General features: G+C 44.7%; 2 protein-coding genes across 3 annotated transcripts; one reads left to right on the forward strand and one right to left on the reverse strand.

Annotated features, from left to right (window-relative positions):
• Nucleotides 1–6,001: 6,001 nt before the first annotated feature.
• On the reverse strand, nt 6,002–9,942 carry MED19 (mediator complex subunit 19; the record flags this gene model as incomplete). The annotated part of the gene is made up of 5 exons (XM_083426986.1): nt 6,002–6,988; nt 7,144–7,238; nt 7,396–7,492; nt 8,326–8,582; nt 9,720–9,942. 5 exons carry the CDS (start codon nt 9,940–9,942, stop codon nt 6,920–6,922), a joined length of 741 nt encoding a protein of 246 aa, XP_083283112.1. The 3' UTR covers nt 6,002–6,919.
• On the forward strand, nt 9,566–19,722 carry TMX2 (thioredoxin related transmembrane protein 2). 2 transcript variants are annotated; one of them, XM_083426972.1, is made up of 8 exons: nt 9,566–9,672; nt 12,880–12,940; nt 13,753–13,866; nt 14,654–14,730; nt 16,508–16,614; nt 17,897–17,962; nt 18,333–18,462; nt 18,580–19,722. In XM_083426972.1, the coding sequence occupies exons 2-8, from the start codon at nt 12,898–12,900 to the stop codon at nt 18,721–18,723; spliced, it is 681 nt and encodes a 226-aa protein (XP_083283098.1). In that variant the 5' UTR covers nt 9,566–9,672; nt 12,880–12,897; the 3' UTR covers nt 18,724–19,722. The 2 variants fall into 2 exon arrangements, with proteins under 2 accessions (XP_083283098.1, XP_083283097.1); XM_083426971.1 differs by lacking the exon at nt 9,566–9,672 and adding an exon at nt 10,091–10,514.
• Nucleotides 19,723–19,747: the final 25 nt, after the last annotated feature.

Here is a 19,747-nt window from a genome sequence, read left to right on the forward strand (position 1 = left end):
TTGGCAGGAGATCTGGATCCATCGTCTGCTTCTGCCATAGTTTCTCACTGAGCAAATCATTTTTGATCCCAGTTCCAAATTTTTAAAATGGAGTACAGCAGTGACCTACCTCACAGGGTTGTTGTGAGGGCGCAAATAAAGATTGTAACACACTTTGCTAATTAAAAGTGCCACAGACATGATTGGTGATGGTGTCTACTTGGGTAATAGTCCAGTTAATGGTTAGTAGTCCAGTTGCGTAACATTAATTTGTCTGTTCCACAATTTTTTAAACTATTGGCTGTGTTGCATGTTAAACATAGAATCATAGAATCATAGAATCATAGAGTTGGAAGAGACCACAAGGGCCATCGAGTCCAACCCCCTGCCAAGCAGGAAACACCATCAGAGCACTCCTGACATATGGTTGTCAAGCCTCTGCTTAAAGACCTCCAAAGAAGGAGACTCCACCACACTCCTTGGCAGCAAATTCCACTGTCGAACAGCTCTTACTGTCAGGAAGTTCTTCCTAATGTTTAGGTGGAATCTTCTTTCTTGTAGTTTGGATCCATTGCTCCGTGTCCGCTTCTCTGGAGCAGCAGAAAACAACCTTTCTCCCTCCTCTATGTGACATCCTTTTATATATTTGAACATGGCTATCATATCACCCCTTAACCTCCTCTTCTCCAGGCTAAACATGCCCAGCTCCCTTAGCCGTTCCTCATAAGGCATCGTTTCCAGGCCTTTGACCATTTTGGTTGCCCTCCTCTGGACACGTTCCAGTTTGTCAGTGTCCTTCTTGAACTGTGGTGCCCAGAACTGGACACAGTACTCCAGGTGAGGTCTGACCAGAGCAGAATACAGTGGCACTATAACTTCCCTTGATCTAGATGCTATACTCCTATTGATGCAGCCCAGAATTGCATTGGCTTTTTTAGCTGCCGCGTCACACTGTTGGCTCATGTCAAGTTTGTGGTCAACCAAGACTCCTAGATCCTTTTCACATGTACTGCTCTCAAGCCAGGTGTCACCCATCTTGTATTTGTGCCTCTCATTTTTTTTGCCCAAGTGCAATACTTTACATTTCTCCCTGTTAAAATTCATCTTGTTTGTTTTGGCCCAGTTCTCTAATCTGTCAAGGTCATTTTGAAGTGTGATCCTGTCCTCTGGGGTGTTAGCCCAGCTGCCCACAAAATGAAATATAATACTTGATCAAAAATAGAAATCAAAGTAATGTACATTTGACAAAGATAAGAGCATGGGTAGCATTCCCATCACTCAAAAGGGTGTTATTTACTCCTCAAAAACATTTGACAGAAGCACAGATATCTCTGTGACTTGCAAAACTAAAACTAAAAACATAGCTAGCTGTGTGTATGGTATGGTTATATCCACAAAGATGGCTGTATTTGCATAGAATACATTGGTCTGCAGCTATGCCCTATGGACCACTCAAGTTCTTTTGCAGCCTTCACAAAAAAAGAAAGAAACCCCACCAAAGCAGACCTTTCAGGGCCATAATTTTTCCCAAATTACAAAAGAATACTCCTTAACCTTGCCTACCTTGATACCTGCCACTTGTAATCCATCTAAGCTTACTTGTGCCTAAATCTTAGAAAGAGGAATGGAATGTGATTTTGTTGTTGTGACTTATGTTTCGAAGGGAAAACCCACAATTTTTGTTGAATTTAATCATTGTTTCAAACCATTTGAGCTCTGCAATTTACTTCAGTGCTAGTATCTGCTGTCAATATAGGTAAACCAAAATGTTCAATACAGTGGATGTTTTATGTTGAGGCATATTTGTGTATGTAAATAATAGTTCCATGCACCACTGGTCTTCAGCTGGTGCATCAGGGCCTGATCCAAGGTGGGTCGCAACAGGAGCTGTGCCACCATGCAAATATTAAGGTAAGAAATTAAGAAATGGGTCCCTAAATGCATGTTTGAGTTAAAAGTGGGCCCTGGGTCTGCAAAAGTTGAATGTCTGCCATACAGCATGACCTGGTAGCAGATTTCAGACCGCTTACTATTTCCTTGGCAGAAGGACAAAACCTCATTGTTTGTGACCCATTTCTTCTCCTTTGTGGGAATATGTAGGACCCAGACAAAAAAGAGGGGGATTGTCTACACATCATTACACCAGCAGGTGTCTGCATTCAAAGGTTGCTAGTGGATCTGGGACCAGCTACCAGCTGTCAACGGATAAGGCAGCCAAGGATTGGACCTCTTTCAGTGTGTAAACGTTTTAGATTGGTGGGGGAGGGTAAGAAAATATGGCAGAAGCTTGTAATGTTATGCATAATGTTGGATGAGCTTTACTGCCTTTCTGTCAACACCAGAAATTGGGATTCCCAAGTGAACTTTGCTGGGGAGTAGATTGAAGATTTTTAAAAAAGGAGCACTTCATCCAGTGCATACTTAAAAGGTATGGCATTCACTGCTCCAAGGCAGGGATGGTTGCTACATTAGATGGCTGGAGAATAGGTTTGGCAGTGGTGCCTTGGTCTTCACAAAACATTATGCCACTAAATGCTGTTAGGTTAACAGCAGCAGAGGGCTGTCACTCTCCTGTCCTCAGGCTTGCTTAGAGGCAGGTGGTTTAATAGGGTGTGAAGCAGAATGTTGGATGAGATGGGTGATTGGTCTGGATCAATTGGGCTATTGCATTGTTAAAGAGATTGTGGTGCAGATTTACCTGTGGGCTGAAGGAGGTGGTCAGGGAGCCCTGTGGCTGTATAGCAGGAGAAGAGGTGCTGTGGGATGCAGAGAGAAAAAGGCTAACATAAAAGTTTAAAAGAAACCAGTAAAAAGGGAGAGAGGCATATTTTTCTGCAATTAGCACACCACTCGAACCTTCATCCCAAAGCCCTCTTGTAAATACGCAAATCTCCACACAAAATTTAGCAGTTTAATTGTACCTTTAAAAAAATTATTGCAGAAAAAAACCTGTCATGAGCTACAGCTCACTTCGTCAGATAGTACCAAGTGTTATCATAAATGGGTGGAGATGTACATCTGTGCATACAACAGTCAGAGGGCTCAGTAATACAAGAGAAAGTTGTGCTACATTATGCTGCAGAGCACAAATAATCAGGCAAAAGGATGAAAGATATAATCAGCGAGGGCGTGGCGCATTCCCAACTGCTAATAAAGTATGGCAGCTTTCATGTTACAGGAGTCTGTCTGGCCGTTGTGTAAGAGACTTTATAAAGTTACCATACTTTGGAACAAAAAAGATTTCAAAGGGAGGCTCCAGAATGATGTTGCCGAGTTGGAATTCATTTTCAGATCTGACACCCTAACTTATGTCTCAGTATAGTTAGGGAGTGCCTCTCTCACAGCTGTCCCACTTTCGGTGTTCCTGTTCACCATCTTGTTTTTGGCAGTTAATATTTGGGAAAGTTTGCACCTACTCTGCTAGGATTGCATTTCATTATAATGCTTCTTCCCCTTTTACATGTGAACCAAGGAAGCAGTTATGTGCATTCTACAAAGTGGGCTCTGGCCCATGAAACTTTATGACGCAATAACTATTAAGTCTTTTAAAGTGCCACTATCCTTTTTTGTTAATGTATGATTTACGCATTATTGGTGTGATGCATTTCTATGTACAAAGAAATATTGCACACCTTCCTGGTGCTACTAGTAGTTGATGGGTGTTGTCTCATTTCAAAACTATTCCAATGCAATGCTTTGAGGGTTGGTAGGATTGCCATACGTCCAGAATTTCCCAGACATACCGGAATACCGCATTTTCCAGCAGAAAATGGCCAAATGTCCAGGAAAATCCAAACATATGGCAGCCCATGTTGGCAGTGCACATTTTCCCTTAAAACTAAAAAAAGCTCAACAATTTTTCAATCTGGATTTTCACTGTTTCAAATAGTGGCAACCCTATGGTTAGTCCTACTTGTATCGTCTTGGCGGCTGACATAAGTTTGTTCCTCTCAGGTGTGTACTCCTGTGTTGCCTATTTACGTTGTTCTAAAGAATATAAAAGCAGATTGTTCACACCAGTTTGTTACCTTCCACAATTCCCATTGATGCTGCCCAGTTCAGCCTGGATTTTTTTCTTAATACTAAAATGCTGCCTGTGGAGCTACTTGCATGGGAACACCCACCTGACACATAGGATGATCTGGGGTGGGGAATCTTTGGTCCTCCAGATGTTCTTGAACAATGCCCATCAACTCCAGCGAACATGGCCAATGGGCGTTGAAGTTCTGTAACATTCCCGGGGGGGGGGGGGATAGGCTGAAGGCATGTTTCCCTTCCCTGAAACATATCCCCAGGGCTGCAGAGGAGATGACAGTATTTTTCTGATGGTTCTGGGTTGGGAACAGAAAGTATTCCTTACTTGTTCTTCAGGATGCAGAAATCACCAGTTCCTTAGAGGAACAGGACTAGCCAGTTTTGCCCCACCTTTCCTACTAGCAATGGCTTTTAATTTAGATGCATGGGATAATTGGGGGTAGAGAGGAGTCGGGAGTGGAGTAGACTTTCATCCTTTCCCTTTATTATCATCAGCTTTCTTTTGTAAGCACATGGAAGAGCAGCAAGCAAAGCATTATTATATGATCCCCATTTACTGCCTCAGCTCAGTTTTGCTCTCTGTAGCAAAAGTGAGAAGAGGATGGTGATGGAATAAACAGCTCGTACTGTTCTTCTGAAAGTACTGAGAGCAAAGGAAATGGCAGTCAGATTGTTCAGGGGCAGCAACGGGAGTGTACTGAAAATAGATCCAGGACCTAATAATTTTGGTTACAAATGTCTTCAAGATGTAAGGGGAAGAGAATAAAAGAAACAATTTAACTGTCTGTCCAACCACCCTTCTCTCTTTTAATATTTATTAGCCTGGTATATCAGGAGGAGGATATACAGGTGGAGAACCCAACTCTCCTTCCTTTGGTACCCAGGCAGTGTAGCGTAATGATTATGGTGTCATAGTAGGGGAACCAAAAACTCACTGGGCATTCTTAGGCCAGTCACACTCAGCCCTAGCCTACAGGATAAAGTGGAGTAGGAAGGGCAGAAAGTATGTATGCTGTCTTGAGCTTCTTAGAGGGAAGGTAGGACACAAATAAATGAGACGAGTAGATTTTCATGATTTCCACTTTCCACCTTATCAACTGAATCACTGCATCTTGCTGTAATCGGCGAAAGACCTATGTATCTGAATGCATAACCAGGCCTACTTTACCAAAAAATCTATACTTTTCCACAAAAAAGCACTGGTAAAGCAAGCTCCCCCATGGAGCAACATGAAGTCTGCACAAACTCCTACTTCATAGGGGTCCTTGGACATTAAGCAAGCCTTCCTGTGCAAGGAGACAAGCAGTATGGAGAATATCACTAGAAAGCAATTTATTAATACTGTCAGCCAGAGCATCGGCATTTCATTTCCAAGTGGCATCTATCATCTCTGTGAAAGGACTGATAAGGCGATCTATGCAGGGATCTCTCAACTTTTTTTTTATTTCATTAAAATTGGCAGGTGGGAGGTTTGGATTGGATCCACAGCACTGAGGGCGTTAGCTGTTTCCATGATAAAAACAGTCTCTCTGGAGCAGCTTATTCACTGGGGGTGGGACCCACATTTACCCCTTGAGGCAGAAAATTTATATTGGGGGAATCTGATTTTAAGAAGTTTCAGGAACTCCAATCAGGGTCCTGACATTCTCATGTCCAGTTTGTCCCTAAGAGGCACTCTTGATCAAAGTGCAGTTCCACCCTCATTCTGATCCTTAAGCTCAGGAAAGAGATGTTTTTACTGTGGATGAAATTCCCCTTCCTATAGGAAAGAAGAAGCAGTTAAGATGGCAGGCTTTTTCCAAGCATGTTCCTCTTGTCACTCCAAGGAATTTTGGTGCAGTAGATAGGGGCAGATTCATCACCATCTTTGTCTTTAAACGTGGGACAGACTAGCCAGCAAGATGACCAGCTGACAGTTTAAGGAACCATTTCTGCCAGGGTACTCTGCTGAGGTAGTAATTCAGAAAAAATCAGAAGAATAGGATAAAAGAAAACAATGGTTTCTATTTGTCCAGGTTCCTGAAAGAGGCTTCCATCTGTTCACAGCTGAAGTCTGTTGCTGAAGATTCCACTTTCTCCCTTCTGCTGGCAAAGATTTAAATGATGTCAGCTTTTTTTGTTTTCAAGTTTTATTTTTAAAGGGATTACATGTAGAGAAGCCTTTACCTGGTAAGTGAGCCCTTAGGGGAAAATATCACCATATACACAGTTCTGTCCTTGGATTCACAGTATAGCTTCTTGACTTACATGCTTCCACAGTTAAATGAAATTTGGTCAATGCTTTCGACTTAACTCTCTAGCTGATGATACTAAAGCAGGCCTACTTATCAGCATGGATCAAGTCCGGGAAGGTAAAACCAACCTTGTCTTCTCTTTACTCCCACCTCACGGTTCTGCAGTTTCTCCCATTTTCCTATTTAGAAAAAGCCCGATCGCATTAGCTCTTTCTACTTAGGCAACTAACTCACCCACTAGCCTTGGGCCACACTTTACAAAAGAAAGCACTTCTAGAGTTTCTCCCTATCTATTCACAGTGCAGTTTCCAAGCCCATGATACGAGAGGAGATCCCAGACCCTCCCAAGTGCTCCAACAAAGGTTTAACTAAATCACGAGGCAGACACATCCCAACTTAGTCAGGAACATTCTGTAAAAAGGAAAGGAAGAAGGAAAAAAACCCTCCCCGAGTAGGCAGGGCTCCCATATAAAGACACCAGTCTGCATTGTGTCGCAGGCAAAGTCTGTGTTCCTTATAGAGAGATCAATGGAGTCCCAGAAGTTCCACTCAGTAGGGGCGAAGGGGAAGCAGGGGAAGTATATGAGTCTGTGGTGACTCCCCCATTATTGCTGTTCCTCCTTTTCTTGTCAAAGCTGTAGCACCTTCCAAGATAACTCCGTGGCAGGACTTTACCGGAGGCTGCTGCTGCTGCTGGCCTGAGAGCTGCCCACACTAGGGTGTTCAGGGCTATGCCGATTCTAAAGAAAAACAAAATGGACACATATGCAAGAATGAGAATGAAAGTTCTCAACAATAATGGAAGGCCAGGAGAAAAGACCCCACATCTCAGTCAGTTCTCTGGCACCTGAGGGTACAATTACTTGAGCTGGTCGAAGCATTCTTCCCAACTTACTTTCTTTTTCTTCTTCTCCTTCTTCTTCCTTTTCCGCTCAGGGTCATCCTCTTTCTTCTTCTTTTTCTTCTTGTGGTCAGAATCTGAAGGAGTTTCTACCAAAAAGAGAAAAGGAACTGAAGCAGGAACTTTGGACAAAGCAGGAATTGCGGTAGCTTAGGCCGCTAGACTGTGGAATGCTAAATTGGAAAGGAAGGGCAGGGGTTGGTGAGGGCAAATGCAACCACAGGACCCAAGGAGGAAGCTTCTTACCTGGAGGGACAGGATCCTGCGTACGACTCTGCTTGTGTTTGTGCTTGTTTTTTTTCTTAGGTGGTTGAATGTGCATTAAGCGACACTGCTCTGGCAGCTGAAGCAGTGCAAAAGAAACAAAAGAGCATGTTAGTCCACTGAATACCACATCTGTTGTTCCAGTAAATAACCACAGGTGCAATCATTTGCAGGGAGGGGGGTTGCTTGTCTCTTTGGTAACCTGGTCCCACCGTTATCCCCCATCAAAACTTGCAAGAAAAGCTTCTACTATGTTCACTAAGCTTAGTACTTGGGTCTGTTATGAGCTCGGAGCTCCCTAGACTCCTTGGCAATCTACACTTCACAGAATATGGCTAAAGATTTACTCTGGAATTCACATATGAGTCAACCTTCCTCTTCATACCTGCTCTGCAAAAGAGAGCACTAAATTTGACAATACAGTGGTACCTCCGTTTACGAACTTAATACGTTCCAGAGGTCCGTCCTTAACCCAAAACCATTCTTAACCCGAGGTGCGCTTTTGCTAATGGAGTCTCCTGCTGCTGCCGCGCCGTTGCCGCCAGGCAACTTCCACTCGCATCCCAGGGCAAAGTTCGCTACCCAGAACACCTACTTCCGGGTTAGCGGAGCTCATAATCCGAAGCGTTCATAAGGAGGGCGGTACGTAACCTGAGGTTCCACTGTACTTTTCTTTGTGACTCCTCCTGCCTGGGATCCCTCCCTAACTTCAGCCTACCTACTACTGACTATTCCATCAAGGGAGATGGATCCCATTCTGCTGGACTCTTAGAAGTTTCTCCCAGTTCTCATATTCTCCAGTGCACCCTAACGTCCATTTCAACTCAGGCATATTTTTTTTGTCATTCAGGTCATTTTCTCACCGACAGTCAATATTTCCTCCTTCCCTTGCAGTCCCCACCTCTAACTTACCGGGCCTGCATGGAGACGAAAGCCTGTTAGCATGGTACCGGTGATAGGGTTGAACGAACTGCTGCAGATGGGAGGCTTCTCAATGAGAGAACGCAGGCTGCTGTTGTCATGTGAACCTGGCAAATCTACCATCCCTGGTAGGTCTGGAAGGAAGTTGCTGAGCTTCTCCTTCACCTTTTTGCCACAAAATTTGTTGTAGGCATGCTCCAGGTTGTAGTGGGTGATCAGGTTTGTGCTCCCTGTTAGTTCTGTAGTACCTGGCAAAGAACAAAGGACATGACAATAATGACTATGTTTGGCTTGTTGGGATTAACAGGACAAAGGCAGATAGAATCTGGCAAGCAAATCCTTCAAATACGACACTACTTGCACCTGCAAGTGACTTCTTTGTTGAGATGACAAGAGGACATGTCCAGCCTCATACACCCAAAATGCTTTTGGTGAAGCCAGATCAAGAAAAAGCTTTGCTCTGCTTTCTGAAAATGTACTTCTCTTCTTGATAGGCTGAGGCATCCTGGGAAGAAAATCCCCAAAGTCCTATTCATGTATACTTGAAATTAAGTCCCACTTATGCCATGGGAGGTTGCTTCAAGGTAATGGTTTGTAGGACCCTCACCTGATAACAAAGCAATAGTTTGCACACAACACTAAGCCAAATCATGGCTTCACACAAATCATGGCTGCTGTGCTTCTTCCTGAGTCCTGCTGATGCATACTCAAGGTCAAGTTTGGCTATGCATGACATCCAAACTGGGCTCATGTTCTGTCTCTCCCGACAAGCCGTGAGCTGTTTGTTGTTGATCACTCATAGTTTGGGGGAGACAACCATGACCCCCGAGTTGGCATGCAGTGCTGAGCCAAACCATGATAGTGCAACAGCCACAGCCTTTGCTCTGGGAATGCTTGCTCTCCTGTGCTAAGCCAGGTTTTGGCATAGTGTTCACTGGGCCCTATTTGCTTATGGTGTTTAGACAGTGCTTTTCAGACGGACCTTCCATATAGATTATTACAGCAAGCATCTATTAAAGCAGAAATGGCAAACGGGCTTGCCATGAAGTTAATAATGAACTTCAGCGGCTTCCGCCTCGGCAGCGCCAAATGCGGATGCACCGCATGACTCCGCCTCCGTTTTGATCCGGCACCTCATTGGCCCCCAGTAGCTGCCAATCGAAATCTCACCACTACCTGCGCTTCCGCGAAGTCGTCAGCTTCGCCTGTTGGGTCTAAGTTCCCACAGGAACAGGGAGGAGTGCCCATCAAGACACAACCGCGTATCTCTATTGGGCCATTCCCCCGCGGCGCCTCGTTGGCATTGGCCAAGGATGCAAGGCCCGCCTCTGCATTCCGGTAGGCTGAGTCGCCCCCGAAGCCCGCCCCCTCCAACAGCCACTTACCTGGTAACTCGCGCATTAGGTAGAAGGGGCCGCTGGCGGACGCCGCTTTCTCTCCGACGGGGGTCACGGCAGGGACGGGAGGTGGCCCAGTCCCCGGTCCTCCGGGTTTCCCTGGTCCAAAGCCCAGCGCGGCGGCTGTGGTAGGCGGAGGCGGTTCCGTCCCTCCGAAGAGAGCGGAGAAATTCTCCATCATCCCGGCGTGCCCCGCGCAATCTCCTCCCATTGGCTTCGCATCTTGGCTGTCCCCTCGGCTCGCCTTGTTTTCATTGGAGGGCGGTGAACCCTCCTCTTACGTATGATTGGCTAACTAACCTGGAAACTGGGCCGCGTTCCGATTGGACGGCCCTCTGCTTTCTCGTGACGCATTTTTAGATGGCGGCATGACGTCGATAGCATGCGTCGAGAGGCCCCCTAGTTTGTATTCCGAATCCATCCCAGCGATTCTGAAGTCGGCCAATGATAGTGCGCGGTGTTGCTCTAAGCTCCGCCTTTCCGTTGATTGGCGTAGGCATTGGCCAGCGAGCCCGAGCGGAGGAACGACGAGCGTGCGCCGCCGGCAGGTGCTAGAAGCTGTCGGCGCGGGGGCTCGGTCAGGGTGAGGTGAAGATGGCGGTGCTTGCTCCGTTGCTGGCCCTGATCTACTCCGTGCCTGGGATCTGCCGGTGGCTGGCGCAGCCCTACTACCCGCTGTCGCTTCTGCTCTCGGCTGCCTTCCTGCTGGTGCGGAAGGTGCCGCCATTATGCCACGGGCTGCCCACCCAGCGCGAGGACGGCAACCCCTGTGACTTCGACTGGGTGAGGCCTTGCCCGGAGCCCCTTCTGACCGGCGCCCCCCTCACGCCCTCTTGCCTCTATGGGGCTCATCCGGCCAACTGCTGGGAAGGGAACGTTTCTCCCCTTTGCCCAAAGAAGTCGAGATCTGTCGTTTGGCATCCTCGTCCCGGAGACTCTCGACTCTCCGACTGGAAGGAAAAAGACTTTCTCTCTCTCTCTCTTTCTTTCTTTCTTTCTTTTTTACTTTCTTTCTTTTCTTCTTCGGCGCCATCAACTGATAGCGCTCTTGTTGTTTTGATGGCTGGTTCGCCGTGTACTAGTGAAGGGTGACTAACTTGCAGCCCTCCAGATATTGTTTCTTTATTTATTGAATTTATATACCGCCCTGTACTCGGAGGTCTCAGGGCGGTTCACAGAACAAAATCAAAATAGAAAACCACAAAATATATAATTAAAAAAACCCAACCCAATACCCCATTGTTGGGCCTCAGTTCCCACCCTCTTTGGTTACTGGGCATGCTATTTGGGGTTGGTGGAAGTTAAGAGTCCAACCCGATCTGAAGGGCTGCAGACTAGCTGCTGTTTAGTATTTTATTAATCACCCATCCTACACTCGTAAGGTCCCAGTTGTTTTAATTGTTGTCAGAATGACATGCACAAAGGCAAGACATGATAATAGTTTGTGTTTAATATAATAAGCTCCTCCACCTCAGGAGAGGACCCCAATAGGGGTGAATTTCTTTCCAACCTCTGATGAGAGTGACCTCCAGGAATATCTGCCGACTTTCACACTTAACCTCCCTTTAAAGTAGTGGAGGCCTGCTCTGTTCTCCGCTTCCCAATTATGCTGGTATTTGTCTGGCTGTACTGTTCAAATCTCAATGCTTATAATACCACCAGAGTGTTTGTTTGCATTACAAACAGCCCCTGGTTAGATAGTAAATTCAAGTGGTTCCCACTCGCATTCTTCCTCTGCTTCGTCTTACTATTGCTTACCATTTTCTGCCCTTTCCTCAAATGGCTCCTGTGCTTGCACTGAACTGCACACAAAAGTTCAAAAGAGCTCATAAAGGTGTCTCTGAATTCTCAACATCTTATGATAGTTTTTTCATGCCTGGCAACTCAGCCAGAAAACTTCCACTTCATTTTGTGCTCCCCTTCTGTTGTAAGGCACATGTGTGCATAGCAACTCAGCAAATCAATAAGTCAAAATTCCTTTCCTGTAGCATCTTCTTTCATATCTCTAGTCCAAACCTCAAAAGAAGCTGCTTTGAGTGTGGTAACCCATAGCACTTGTTCTCATGTCACACTGTGGGGTTTCCTGCCCATATGAATTGATCATGTAGGAGAATGTAGTGATCACAAAACTAGTTTAGTTGTGGGATCTGGTGTATGGGCAGTCTTAAAAAGACATTTAGACAGACAACTTTTGAATTCTTTAGATGTGATACATGTTTTAATCATATGGGTTGGAGTAAAGTATTAATTGGGTCATCTCTGGTTGTGTAATTCTGTGGGCATGGCCGTAGGTTGTTCTGTAACAGGTAAGCAACAGGCTGAGAGGATTAGGGAAGTTTAGGCAAGATTAGGGAAGTTTTTAATGTTTGATTCTATTTTTAATATTCTGTGGGAGCTGCCCAAAGTGGCTGAGGAAACCCAGCTAGATGGGCATTGTACAACTAAATTATTATTATTTTTAACATCTCGCCATGTGTAGGTTGCAGTTGTACTTGAGACCAATTCCTATATTAATGAATTGGCCCTAAAGTTTGTGTGTACCACTTAATGTAAATTGCCCTGCACATAAAGCAAAAACAACTTTTTATTGTGGTATCTTAAGTCTACAACAGTGATATATTATGTTAGACACTAGTTTTTCAGATATACCACACTGTATTTTGTTGTGTAAAGGGCCACAAAAATTGTTTGGTTTTGCTGCAACAAGATATCATGGCTATTCTTTTTGTATTTGTCTCATAAAACACTTTAACATTTGAGCAGGATGTTTATGCAAGATTGCACTAGCTGTTTTAGTGAAAAAATATTTTCATGCAAATCATCCTTTACGTGGAGGTAGTTAACTGCATAATTTGTTTTTCATGTAACAAGAAAAAAGTAACATAGAGCACTTGCACAATTTACTAAATGTACAAAATAAGGGTGATCCTTGCATATGCCGTCACATAAAAGTCAGCTCTAGTTTTATTTCATTGTGCACCTGCTTGGTTTGTGGTCCTGAAACTTCCAAGCAACTGTAAGCTTCCTTTGGAACTGGCAGTATGGCTAGCTAGATGATGGATAAATGTGACATCTGCTCTAAGGACAAGCCAGTGGGTCCCTTTCCCCCACTGCTTGTACAACCACTTACTGCCATCTTTCTTTTTAGCGCGAGGTGGAGATTCTTATGTTCCTCAGTGCCATTGTGATGATGAAGAACCGCAGATCCAGTAAGTAATGCTTGTTCTTTATCTCTCTCTTTTTGGAGTAAAGCTTACAAATGATTCAGAAAACAAAGATTTCACAGCTGGCTTTAACCTGTATCAAAATCTTATTTTCTTTAAAATCAGTATGGTCCAGTCAGTATATTTTGAACAACTAGCTGGTACAGAGCTCATGTAAGTGGGATGAGGTTGCGTCAAAAATGATTTGAAAAGTTTTAAGATGAATGGCTGCTGCTAGGCCCTTGTTCCTCTGCCACAATCGGTGCATTGTCCCTGTGCATTCCTGCTGTAGGAGTGGCTTCAGAAGGTGACCTGTCTATTTCTTTTGTTTTCTGTTCCATAATACAAAGATATGGAGGCCAGCGGGGCAAAGCTTCCATGTGCCAAGACTTGGTGTATTATGGGTGAGATTAAGTGAAGGTCAACATGGAGGTGATAAGAATATAGCAGAGAACAGTGACTGCCTAAGATGAAAGGATATGCAGAATGTGGGGTTTAGCTTGAAATGATATGGGAAGCAGGAATGACCTGTAGGCAAATGTAGAAAGCTACAGCAAATGCTGTAAAATACAAAACTGTACAATGTTAGCCTAGGACAGCACTTGTTTGACAAGAAACTCCCACATACCTTGAAAACTACACTGTGTGTGTGTGTGTATCTATCAATAGGCATTCTAAATATGTAATCTGTCTTGCACAGAAAGCTTCCACAATTTTTTTTAAAGTTAAGCGTCAGTCAAAATTCCAGCTTGTTACTGGGCCTAGCAGTGATACAGATAATATCAGCCATAAAAATGTGCCTCTTTTTCTCTCTCAAGTTACTGTGGACCAGCATGTGGGAAACATCTTCATGTTCAGCAAAGTAGCCAATGTCATCCTTTTTTTCCGCCTTGACATCAGAATGGGACTGCTCTACCTCACCCTCTGTATAGGTGAGTCATCCTAGTTATATCCTAGTTCTAGTTCTATCAATTGAGGAGGACTTGGACAACATAAATAATAGGACTTTAGATGCAAAATCCACCAGTTCTGCATAACCACATAATACATATTTCATAATTCCTCTATTTTGGGGCATTATTTTTGTTTATAGGGCAATGCCAGCTTGCATTAAGTGAAGACTACCCCATGATTGCCATATCTAACACTGCAGCTGGAACCTGCTGTCTGAATTCCATTTTCTTGAGCTATTGGAGGAGGGCTGTGGGCTGGAGGAATCTTCATTCCTGGCAAGAGGAGAATATAATCCAGGGAAGCTTTTGAGAATTCTGCCAATCTCAAAAGCAGGGAGGAGCCACAGCTTTTGTAGAGTACCTACCTTGGAGAGCAACTGCTAGTCATTTTAATAGACAGTACTGTAGTAGGTGGACAAACACTCTGGTCCCATATAAAGCAGCTTCCTAATCCCATCCCAGCATAGTGCTAAACCAGGGGTCAGCAAACTTTTTCAGCAGGGGGCCGGTCCACTGTCCCTCAGACCTTGTGGGGGGCCAGACTATATTTTGGGGCGGGGGGGGGAATGAACGAATTCCTATGCCCCACAAATAACCCAGAGATGCATTTTAAATAAAAGGACACATTCTACTCATGTAAAAACACGCTGATTCCCGTACTGTCCACAAGCCGGATTTAGAAGGCAATTGGACCGGATCCGGCCCCCAGGCCTTAGGTTGCCTACCCATTTGGTAGCTAAGCTGTGCTTGGTATGTGCCTTTTCAGTGTTCCTGATGACCTGCAAGCCACCTCTGTACCTGGGTCCTGAATACATCAAATATTTCAGTGATAAAACAATAGATGTGAGTATTTTATTCTCTGCACTCTCATTTGTTCTTGTGGACTTGGATAAACTGGGTATAGCTTATTATTTTGGGTATAGCGTATTATATTATACTGACTTAGTTTCGTTACAGTAAGAAAATGAACACAATAAAAACCCTTGTTAAAACAGAAATGGGCAGTGCTGGCTGAAAAGGAGACACTGCTTCAACAAGGTCCCACAGTGACCACCTTGGAAAATATGCTCCCCTCCCACTTTTGTCCCTGGATCTGGAACATTTATTTTCGGGCAACTGGATAGTCTGCAGCTCCTGGCTTTTTCTGGCAGCAGCAGTGACGGAACCAGCAGAGAGATGATGATGATAACTGTCCACTTCCCAGGCCGTAGATGGTCACTGTTGCTGCTCCAACTGTATGTTCTACCTTTTCTTTCTTGGAGCTCAAGGAGGTATATATTCTATACATTCACACACACACTTTGTTCTCATAACTACCTTCTGAGGTAGATTGGTCAGAGATAAAGTGTCTGGCCCAAGGTCCCTCACTGAGCTTCACTACTGAGTGCAGATTTGACCCCGATCTTCCAGGTTCTACTTTGACACTTTATCTAACCATTGCACTGCATTAGTTCTGCTTAAGGAGGCCCCAAGTTTATTATTCTGTACCGCTGTTTCCTCTTGCTGATTGTTTTTTTAAAAAAGTTGCATGCAGTCTTACCGCCCTGTGAACATTGTGGAAATTTTGTTTATAGATATGGAATATTAAATATTTTATAGAAATGGTACATATTCACACGAGAACTGAGAGTATTGAGACCTAAGAAAATCTGAACAAAGAGTGTCATTGGCAGTCTAAATTGATGTTGGTTAGTGGTGCTGGAATGGGACTGGTTCAGCCCAACTGAAAAAGCCTTGCTCTGAAGTTCAGACAAAGGGAGCACTTTCCAGATATTCTTAAACACAGAGAGAAGTGCAAGCATGAATGTTGGATGTAGCCTAGTACAGGCATGTCCAACAGGTAGATCGTGATCTACCAGTAGATCACTGGACGTCTGCGGTAGATCACTGGTAGATCATTGGCTCCCCCCAAAGAAGCTCAACAACTGTGGCTCCCCTAAAAAAGTTCAACAATTTACCTCCTCCCTGAAAAAGCTCAACAACTTTGACCTGAACCCCCAAAAAGGGGGTCAATCGCTGCCAGTTTTTAACTCTGTGAGTAGATTGCAGTCTCTTGGGAGTTGGCCACCCCTGGCCTAGTATATGAACCTACTCCATGATGGTTGTGTACTGCCTCCAATATTGGAGGTGGTTTGCATCTGAATCCTAGTTCCTAGGAAGCACAAGTAAGGAAAGTGCTGTTACACTCTGCCCTTGTGGGCTTCCCATAGGCATCTGGTTGGGCACTGTAAGAGAGGGTGCTGGACTGGCTGCTCGGATCCAGCAGGCTTCTACTGATAACCTCCTGTTCTTTGCCAGTGCCTCTCAACTCCTGGAACTCTATGGGTTTGGATTGTGATTGCTGGTCCTCCTGTGCAGCACCTTTCCCCAACCTGGTGCCCTCCAGGTATTATTAAGCTGTAACTCTTGTCATCCATTCCCACTGGCCATGCTGGCTGGGGCTGATGGGAACTGGAATACAAACCATGTTGGAGGGCACCAGATTAGAGAAGAGTTGATGGTTGTGTGGTCCTGCCTCAGGATAGGGATTGTCCTTCTGTATCCTTTCAACTCTATTGGAGTGTTGTATGTGGACATTTGAAGGATGTGCATTGTGTCAGCCTTGATCCTTCTTTTGCAGGAGGAACTAGAACGGGACAAGCGGGTAACCTGGATTGTGGAATTTTTTGCTAATTGGTCCAATGAGTGCCAGTCATTTGCTCCCATCTATGCAGACTTGTCTCTCAAGTGAGTGGTTTACTCTTTAATAAAGTATGGTGTCTTAGCGCAGGGGCAGGCAGACTTCAGGCACGTGTGATGCCTAAAGTGTGATGCATACTTTACCTCCAGGACTCAGCATTTTTGTTGTGCTGAAGGGTACAGAAAGGCATTGAGTCCAGTATGTTCCAGTGTGATAACTATTGGGCTAAGGTGAGTGTATTTTTATGCTGTGAACTGCCCTGAAATCTATGAATGAAAAGTGGCTTATTCTTATTCTTCTTATTATATTTCTAAGATACAATAGTTCATTTGTTGGGTGAACAAAGATAAACTCACCAGGTTATTCTGATTGCAGCCCCTGATGTACTGCTGGCTTTTAAGAAAGAGTTTTACTATAGCCATGCAAGTTATGGTTTAAAAGAGGAAAATTTAGTATCCTCTAAAGCAAACTGTAATGGGAAGGAACTTTAACAAATAGGGAATGTCCATGAATCCAGGCCCTTGTGGTTGCAGAAGGTTAGTGCTAATCCTTTCTACAGAATGTCAATTTAAAATTGATGAAATTTAGTTCCCAAGAGAGTTTACTTTATTTGTGGTTCCCGTTCTGAGGTTTATGAGACCTAGTAGTTGAACTAATGGGAAATGGATGGTGGCAATAGCTCATTAGCTACTGGCAGTTTCTGGATAAAACTCCATAGGAGATTCTGGTGACCCCACCATACATTCAACTGAGGCCAAGTCCTCCCCCCCCCCCCCTTGTACTGAGGTCCCAAAGTGAAGGATTACTCTTTAAGTGGCTCTTGGCAAGGGCCTGGCTGCCCATGGCTTTTTTTTTAAGCAACCCATTGCTTCCAGCAATGACCAGTAGATGGCCTTAGTGTAGAAAGTGTTTTCATTTTTAGTCCCTGTAGAGTTGAGTTATACATCAACGTCGTGGTTGCATAAGCAGGAAAAGGGTGGCTGTATAACTCAACACAGTTATCTAAAGCTTCCCAGTGCTTAATCAGAGGAGTAGTTCAAACTTGAGAGAAGGGAGAAAGCCCTTGGAATCAGCTTAAGGCTGTGCCTTCCGTGTTCTTTAATATTCTGTGTTATTGTCTGAAAGCACATGATGCCACAACCTTGGTTGAAGCTGAGATCATCTAGGTTTGGTTAGTGTCTGGATAGGAAAGTGTCTGGGACACATATGTATGCTGCCTTGAGTTCCATGCAGGAAGAGAACAGGATGTGACCATTAATGAAATAATAAGCATCTACTTTGTTTCATGGTGTTTCTGCCTGCATACTAACCATTGCTGTGCCTCCCCAGATACAACTGCACCGGATTGAACTTTGGGAAGGTGGATGTGGGCCGCTACCCTGATGTGAGCACCAGGTGAGCTATTTGCTGTAGGAACCTTGGGAGAATGAGGAAGACCACAAGGCTAGGTGTGTGATATGCAGCACCATGAAAACTTGTTTTGCACTAGCAGGGCAGTGTGGGAAGAGGAGATGCAGTGTTGTGAGTAATTCATATTAGCATGTTTATTTTACTTGAATCTAATAAACAAGGCTAAAAACTTAGAATCAGCTATGGTGACCTAATAATTATTTGTAGTTGGCATTCATTATGACTAATGAACCTGCGGAACAATATTTCCTGAAGGAAAAACAAAACACTAGAAAATTTCCTGGCCCACATCAATCTCTGGCTAGATGTTCCTTTTCTTGTTCTCCCTGGACTCAAGCCCTTTGTCTCTTCACAGGTACAAAGTCAGTACATCTCCTCTCACTAAGCAGTTGCCTACACTAATCCTTTTCCAAGGTGGGAAGGAGGTGATGCGCCGGCCACAGATTGATAAAAAGGGACGAGCAGTCTCATGGAATTTTTCGGAGGTACGCTCTATCTGAAGTTTCATTTGTATGCTGTCAATATCAGATGTGCGCCTTGTATTAAGCTGGGGGTCAGTACAAGGTAACACAAAACAATGCTGATCTTTCTTTTTGTCACAGGAGAATGTGATTCGGGAATTCAACTTGAATGAGCTGTACCAGAGAGCCAAGAAAGTGTCTAAGCAGCCTGAGGTCCCAGAGGAGTCTCCAGAACAGCCTGCTGTCCCTGAGGTCCCCAATGGAGAGAGCAAGAAGGACAAATAGAGCCCGGAGGACTGGACTGTGTTCCTTTACTGTTTAGCTCCCCATTCCTCTTCCATTGCCATTCTGATCTCTCTCCTGGGACATCAGCCACAAGCTGCTTTCGCCCACAACGCTGGTGCTGGGAGATGATTGTACATGCCAGGGAGCTTCTATCTTCTGAGTGTAGTTGCCAGGGAGCTTTTATCCTCCTGGGCTCAGTGCCTCTCTGCTGGCAGCTACACGTTTCTTCCCCCATCCCCTGATCCTCCTTCCAGGAGTTGCTAGGTGCAGTTTCAGCAAGATAAGATGTGGCCCCAACTCTATAGAAGCTAGAACCTGTTTCTGCATCTAGATGTGGGGCTGCAGGCTTCTCTGGCAATGAATAAGAGATACGGGGGGGGGGGCAAGAACTCAGTGGACACTGTAAATGGGCAGGATGGGAGGAATCACCACTTTCGGTGGAATTGACTCCCTCCTGTCAAAGCTGTGACACCTCACTCCTGTTTGAATTGGTTTTATGCAGGGTCGTATCTGTGGCTGAGAAGCTATAGGTATCATTGACCAGTTTTGACTACTTGCTACCCACTGCCCTCTACTGTACTGACAACAGAGCTTACGTGGTCGCTTCCCATAAGTTTTGGGCTTTAAAAGCCGATGGGTGGACGTACAACGTTTCTTTGCTGAACTTGAAAGTGCTGCTGTGCCAGAGAGTAAGCAGCAGCCATGCAGTCCTTATGGATTTCCTGTTCTCTGCATCATCATCATCAGCTGCTTGCGTGGTGTAATATGCTGAGGGTGTGCAGTAAGAAGGGGGTCCCTCCTGCCCCCAAACTGGAGGAGTAGCTGCTTCTGCCGTCCAGAGTCATAACTGACAGGGTTCTTATAGCTGCTAACTCCATTTCCAACCCAGGGAGCTTGTTCGTGGATAGGAACAAGCTCCACTTCACTGTACTCATCCACCTTCACACTTCTGTTAATTGTCTTATACGGCTATCTCTAATAAACAAACTTGGGAATGTCTTCTTCTGGGGCCTTCTTTTTGTTT

The sequence above is a fragment of the Podarcis tiliguerta genome, assembly GCF_965153285.1.
Source record: "Podarcis tiliguerta genome assembly, chromosome: 1".
In the NCBI taxonomy this organism is placed as follows: domain Eukaryota; kingdom Metazoa; phylum Chordata; class Lepidosauria; order Squamata; family Lacertidae; genus Podarcis; species Podarcis tiliguerta.

Bases quoted from the DNA above. Each gene is read 5' to 3' on its own strand.
- TMX2 (XM_083426971.1), top strand. From the start codon at position 10,326: ATGGCGGTGCTTGCTCCGTTGCTGGCCCTGATCTACTCCGTGCCTGGG. The intron at 10,515-12,879 runs GTGAGGCCTTGC...CTTTCTTTTTAG, and splicing joins ACCCCTGTGACTTCGACTGG to CGCGAGGTGGAGATTCTTAT. The intron at 17,963-18,332 runs GTGAGCTATTTG...GTCTCTTCACAG, and splicing joins TACCCTGATGTGAGCACCAG to GTACAAAGTCAGTACATCTC.